A 7,219-nucleotide genomic window follows, 5' to 3' on the forward strand; every position below is an offset into this window, starting at 1 on the left:
CCCAAGCCCCAGAAAGTGAAGAGGTGCAACAATTGAAGGCTGAGATGGAGAAATTGAAGGTGAGGAATGCTAGGTTGGAAAACGAATTACAAAGGGCGCGTAATGATCTTATGGATATGAGAAATGATAATGAAGAAAAGTCGCGGGCTTATGAAAACATTGTCAAAAACCAGAAGGCTGAGAGGGATTATACATTTCGAGTGAAACAGGATCTAGCGGCCGCGAGTAAGGAATTATCCATGAGGGTAAATGAGAAGAAGGTGGCTTTAGAAGAGGGCAAGCAGTGGAAACAACTCTATGAGGAAGTCAAGAGGGATAAAAGGGAAGCCCTAAAAAGATTAAGAGAAGCGCAGGTCCAAGTACAAGAAGCGGGGCATCAAATGAAGGAGATGGCTACATCATTTAAGGCAGAGTTGAATCAGAAGCACTGGAAGTTGGCGGAGGCCGAAAAGGAGTACCGGGCCATGTTAAAGCAAATGGAGGATTACATCGAGGAGCAAGAGGAGCAACGGAGGTCGATGGAATTTGAAGAAAGGCATCAGGCCTTGATAAAGCGAATGAAAGAGCACATCGCAGAGCAAGAAATGGTTGTAAAGCATTGGAAGGAAAGCTTCTCTCAGTTGGCTGCTTTGGCAAATGGGGCAATTGAAGACATCCCCAGGATGGTGTCGAATGCTGAAGCAAGTACTCATTTTCGTAACTCACCAGCGGAAATAGAATTGTTTATTAATCATTGTAAATGGTTGGTGGGAGAGATGAAATCTTTCATTGCCCGGGCGCGGGATTGATGTACATCAGAATTGCGTGTTTTGTTCCTTAGACGATGTAATGGATCAAATTTTCTTTAAATGAAAGATAAGGGATGTTTGTTTGGTATCGGCTTGTGTTAATTTTCTATCAGTATTGTCATCGTTATCCTGTGATTTCCACTTATCACTAGCATGCATCATATTTTCTTTTGTTTTACATTTTTCATCTTTATCTAATTTAATTTAATAAAAATAATCATCAGTACAAGTGAGAGAACAACGACAAATTTTCCATGACATCCGTACAGGACCAGAGCTAACTCGAAGGTCATGGAGAATTGGGAGCAGTCACACGAATCTATTAAGGCTGATGTCAGCCAGTTGAAGGATCAGATGGCCCAGATTTTGACAGCTCTCGAAGCCTTGAAGACTACGGGAGGGTCGACGACTGCGCAAGTTGAGGGAACTGCTCAATATCACCCTCCGTTGTTCAATGCTGGGAGCCAATCTGTTTCGTTCCCAATGTATGGATTACCCCTAGACTACACTCCACCTGTGGGAGAATACAGAGAAGGGGAGCATGTTTCATTCTCTTTCCCTACCACTGCCAACGTACCGCCAATCAGTACTCAGGGACCTGTTGTAATATCCGTACCTATGGTAAGTGAAGGAATGAATGCCAACATGTCTGATGGAATACGAGTAACTCCGGTGCCTCATGTGATTACTGGAGAGGGCTTTTCTACCAGGGCTGCGCCACATACTTCGTTTCAGGGAGTAATTAGTAACGTCGACGGAGCAAAGGATAAACTGGAGAGCCTAGAGGCAAGATTGAGGGCTGTTGAGGGATTTGAAAGTTATGGGTTCGGAGATGTTGCCAGATTGAGCTTGGTTACTAGCGTTAAAATACCACATAAGTTCAAGGCACTAGATTTTGAGAAGTATAAGGGAAATACCTGCCCTAAGAGCCATCTGACCATGTTTTGCAGAAAGATGGCTGCATATGCTTATGATGAGCAGTTGCTCATCCATGTTTTCCAAGATAGTTTGGCTGGAGTGGCATTAAACTGGTATACCCATTTGGAGCCGACTCAAATTCGTTGTTGGGCGGACTTGGCTGATGCTTTTGTGAAACAGTACATATACAATACACATGTTGCGCTAGATCGTTTACAACTGCAAAACATGTCGAAGAAAGACAACGAAACTTTTAAGGAGTATGCTCAACGGTGGAGGGAATTGGCTGCACAAGTTGAGCCACCTTTGTATGATAGAGAAATGGTGGCAATGTTTGTAAATACGCTCCAACCACCATTTTATGAACATATGGTGGGAAATGTATCTTCAAATTTTCTTGATATCATTGTGATAGGCGAACGAATAGAGATCGGGTTGAAAAATGGGAAGATTGCATATGGCTCGACGGTGGTTGCAAATTCCAAAAAACCCAGTTTCAACTCAGGAAAAAGAAAGGAAGGAGATGTGCATGCAACATCTGCAACCCCCGTGTGGAGAGGTCAGGCTCCCACTCATAACTATCGACCATACTGGGGTCAGCATCCACATGCAGCTAACGCGTCATTTGATCATCAAATTAGGCCTCAACAACAACCAGGGTACTATCAACCACAATACATCCCGACGAATAATTGGAGGGGAGGGGCAAACGTAGGTTCCAATATGAATGTGGGTCCAAATACTTATCCAAGAAGGAACCAGGAAAGAAATTACATTAACTTTACCCCAATTCCTACAACTTATACGGAATTATTGCCTCATCTTATCAAACAAGGTCTGGTTGTCATTTGTCCCCTGAAGCCTTTGCAGCCTCCGTACCCAAGAGGTTATGATGCAGATGCAAAGTGTAGTTATCATGGAGGGCCCTTTGGTCATTCCACTGAGAGGTGTCTGGCTTTCAAGCATAAAGTGCAGACCCTAATTGATTCTGGGTGGTTAAAGTTCCAAGAAGATAAGCCTAGTATCGAGGCCAATCCTTTATCCGGGCATGGAAGTGCTTCGACGAATGCTGTCGAAGTGAAAGAACATGAGCTGGTGAGAAATGTGAAAGAAGTCAGGAGCTCTAGGAGGTTTATTTTGGAGGCGTTGCTGAAAGTGGGTATCTTGAAGGGCGATTATGATGAGAGTATGGCATGCGCGCTCCACCCAGATGCTGAGCACTCTATTGAGGAGTGTGTTGAGTTTGAAGAAATTCTGCAAGACCTGCTAGATCGTGGTCTGATGCAAGTATGCTACAGGAGTGAGGAGGGAGATGTATTTGCACAAACTGGTGATGAATCCGACATGATTTTACCAGAACCATTGGTGATTCGTTTCACTAGGACTACCTCTATCCCACCAACTCAAGGAAGGTCGCCCGTTGTTATCCGTGTACCAACCCCTTTTCCTTACAAGAACGAAAAAGCCATCCCATGGAGATATGGGACGCATGCGTCAGGTGAAGCACAAAGCGTTCATCCTGTCGTCAAAAGCATATCAGGCATAGGTGGAATGACTAGGAGTGGTCGAATTTTCACACCACCAGAGTTGGCACGAGAAAGAGTTAATGATAAGGAAGCAATGATGGTCGCAAAGGCAAAAGAATTCTTAAAGGGGAAGGGTGCACAGACAGAGGAGATCCCCGACAAGGAAGAGAAGAAAGAAGTTTCTGAAGAGGAGGCTTGTGAATTTTTAAAATTTATACAACAAAGTGAATATAAGGTGGTGGAACAGTTAAACCGTATGCCTGCTCGTATATCCTTGTTAGACTTGCTCATGCATTCGGCATCACACAGAAAGTTGTTAATGAAGATACTCAATGAGGCTCACGTGGAGCAAGGTATTTCGTTGAATAAATTCGAGGGTATTGTTGGCAATATTGTTGCTAATAATTATCTCACCTTTACGGATGAAGAAATACCTGCTGAGGGAAGAGGGCATAACAAGGCTCTTCACGTCTCTGTGAAATGCCTGGATTATGTTATAGCGCGTGTCTTAGTGGACAATGCCTCCTCTTTGAATGTCATGCAGAAAGCAACCTTGGAAAAGCTACCTTGCGAAGGAATGCATATGAGGCCGAGTTCAATGATTGTGAGGGCGTTTGATGGTAGCAAAAGAGAAGTGATGGGAGAAGTGGAATTACCAATGCAAGTTGGCCCGTGTGTCTTTCAAATAACATTCCAGGTTATGGATATCCTGCCAGCTTATAGTTGTCTGTTGGGGCGCCCATGGATCCATTCGGCTGGAGTTGTGCCTTCTACACTACACCAGAAGTTGAAGTATGTGATGGGAGATAAGCTGGTGATAGTATCAGGAGAAGAGGATCTTCTTGTGAGTGGGCCATCATCCACGCGCTACATCGAGGCGGCTGAAGAAGCTCTCGAGACAGCCTTCCAATCGTTGGAGATTAAGGGAAATGCTTGTGTGGAACCGTTCCCAGTAAATCCTCATCTATCATGTGCTTCTATTATGATGGCCAAGATTATGCTAAAAGAGGGCTATATATATGGGGAAGGTTTGGGCAAATATCGGCAGGGGCGAGCATTCCCTCTAGAAATCGTTGAAAACAAGAACAAATATGGCTTGGGGTACAAACCTACTAAGGAAGACAGAAAAAGGATGATTGAAGAAAGAAAAGAACGCAGTCTAGCCCGTGCAGAAAGACGAGAGCCCAGAGAGAGCAAAATTCACATTGTTGACATCAAGGAAAGCTTCCGCAGTGCTGGGTGGATCAACACTGGCCAAATAGCAGCTGTGGAGGATGAGGACAGGCCTCAAAGTTCGAGCTTTGTGTGGGCTTGCTCCCCTGATACTCAACTCAGCAGTTGGGAAACACTGGATTTACCTGTGATGCTTAATGTGAACAAAATGTAATAGTTTTAATTAGAACTGAGGTTTTGCGGATTGATTTTTTACTTTTCACTCAGCGTGATAATAAAGTTGCATTTCATCATCATTTGGCATTTTCTTTGTTTATCTTATTTATTTATACTTTTTCATAAATTTAAATGATGCAGATGTGACAATGATTGTTTTGAAAATAACGATATCAATGTTCCTAATTTTGAGCACCCTATCAATAATACGGAAGATGATTTCGAAGATGATGTGGAACCCTCTCCGGAATTGTTGAGATTAGTGGAACAAGAATCTAAGGAGATAAAACCCCATCAGGAGAAGATTGAAATACTCAACTTGGGAGAGAAGGATGAGATAAAGGAAGTGAAAATCGGTACTAGTATGAAAACGGGAGTGAGAGCAAGATTGCGTGCCCTATTAAAGGAGTTTAAAGATGTGTTCGCATGGTCTTACAACGACATGCCGGGTCTGGATACCGATATTGTGCAGCATAGGCTCCACTCAAACCAGAATGCCCTCCAGTCAAGCAAAAACTAAGAAGAATGAAGCTGGAAATGTCCCTAAAAATTAAATAGGAGGTCCAAAAGCAATTTGACGCAGGATTTTTGGCTGTGGCAAGATACCCACAATGGGTAGCGAATGTTGTACCAGTGCCTAAGAAGGATGGGAAATTTCGAATGTGTGTTGACTATCGTGATTTGAATCGTGCAAGTCCGAAGGATAATTTCCCGTTACCACACATCGATACTCTAGTTGATAATACGGCCAAATTTTCGTTATTTTCGTTCATGGATGGATTCTCGGGATATAATCAAATTAAAATGGCACCGGAAGATATGGAGAAAACGACCTTTATCACGTTATGGGGAACATTCTGTTATAAGGTGATGTCTTTCGGACTCAAGAATGCTGGAGCAACATACCAAAGGGCAATGGTGACACTCTTTCATGATATGATGCATAAGGAAATTGAAGTTTATGTGGATGACATGATTGCAAAGTCGGAATCAGAAGAGGAGCATATTTTCAATCTAAGGAAATTATTTGAGAGACTGAGAAAGTACAAACTCAGGTTAAATCCTGCCAAATGCACGTTTGGAGTAAAGTCTGGAAAATTGTTGGGCTTTATTGTCAGCCAAAGAGGGATAGAAGTTGATCCTGACAAAGTAAGAGCGATAACGGAAATGCCGGCGCCCAGAACAGAAAAGGAGGTTCGAGGTTTTCTGGGAAGATTGAACTACATTGCTAGGTTCATCTCCCAATTAACTGCTACTTGTGAACCAATGTTCAAGTTGCTACGGAAAAATCAGGTTGTAGTCTGGAATGAAGATTGTCAAGTTGCTTTCGAAAAGGTCAAACAATACCTGCAAGACCCTCCTGTATTGCGTCCACCTATGCTAGGAAGACCGCTCATTTTGTATTTGACCGTATTGGATAATTCAATGGGTTGTGTATTGGGTCAGCATGATGAAGACGGGAAAAGAGAGCATGCTATATATTACTTGAGCAAGAGATTCACAGATTGCGAACAACGATATTCGTCGTTAGAGCGAACTTGTTGTGCACTGGCGTGGGCTACTCATCGTTTAAGGCAATACATGTTGAGTCACTCTACTTGGTTGACATCTAAAATGGATCCTATCAAGTATATTTTCGAAAAGCCCGCTCTCACTAGAAGAATAGCTCGATGGCAGATGCTACTATCGGAGTACGACATTGTATATGTTACTCAGAAATCTATCAAAGGTAGCGCTTTAGCAGAATATTTAGCCCATCAACCCATTAGTGATTATCAGCCAATGCAACCTGAGTTTCCTGATGAAGATATCATGACTTTATTGGCTGAGAACAAAGAGGAAAAAATGAAAAAGCTTGGATGGTATTATTCGATGGGGCCTCGAATGTAATGGGGCATGGAATAGGGGCAGTGCTTATCTCTCCTAAGAATCAATACATACCAATGATGGCAAGGTTGCGTTTTAATTGCAGGAATAATATCGCAGAATATGAAGCCTGTGCTATGGGTATTCGAGCAGCAATAGAGTCTAAAGCAAAAATTCTGGATGTATATGCAGATTCAGCTTTGGTCATCCATCAATTGAAGGGAGAATGGGAGAATGGGAGACTAGGGATACAAAATTAATTCCATACCAAGCTTAAATCAGGGGATTAATTGAGTATTTCGATTCCATCACGTTTAATCATATACCGCGAGAAGATAATCAATTAGCAGACGCGTTGGCTACTTTGTCATTGATGTTTGAAGTTAATCAAGATGCAGAACTGCCAATGATCGAAATGAAGAGTCATGCGGAGCCAGCGTATTGTCATTTCATCGAGGAGGAGGTAGATGGTAAACCTTGGTACTTTGATATCAAGCATTATCTTAGGACCCGAGAATATCCAGAGAAGGCATCTGAAAACGATAAAAGGGCGTTAAGGAGGTTGGTTGGCAGCTTCATTTTGAGTGGGGATATTTTATATAAGAGGAATCATGACATGGTTCTCCTTAGATGCGTAGATGCAAAAGAAGCCGAGCTGATACTAAAAGAAGTGCACGAGGGTACATTTGGCACGCACATGAATGGGCACTCAATGGCCAGGAAGATACTGAG

The 7,219-nt window shown here is 42.8% G+C and overlaps 1 protein-coding gene across 1 annotated transcript; it reads left to right on the top strand.

Annotated features, from left to right (window-relative positions):
• The first annotated feature begins 389 nt into the window (after positions 1-389).
• Positions 390-4,619, top strand: LOC148206105 (uncharacterized). The gene is made up of 3 exons (XM_088106557.1): positions 390-535; positions 1,127-1,794; positions 2,122-4,619. The coding sequence occupies exons 1-3, from the start codon at positions 390-392 to the stop codon at positions 4,617-4,619; spliced, it is 3,312 nt and encodes a 1,103-aa protein (XP_087962683.1).
• Positions 4,620-7,219: the final 2,600 nt, after the last annotated feature.

The sequence above is a fragment of the Vigna umbellata genome, chromosome 1 (assembly GCF_029865625.1).
Source record: "Vigna umbellata cultivar VRB3 chromosome 1, Vumbellata_1.0, whole genome shotgun sequence".
Taxonomy (NCBI): Eukaryota; Viridiplantae; Streptophyta; class Magnoliopsida; order Fabales; family Fabaceae; genus Vigna; species Vigna umbellata.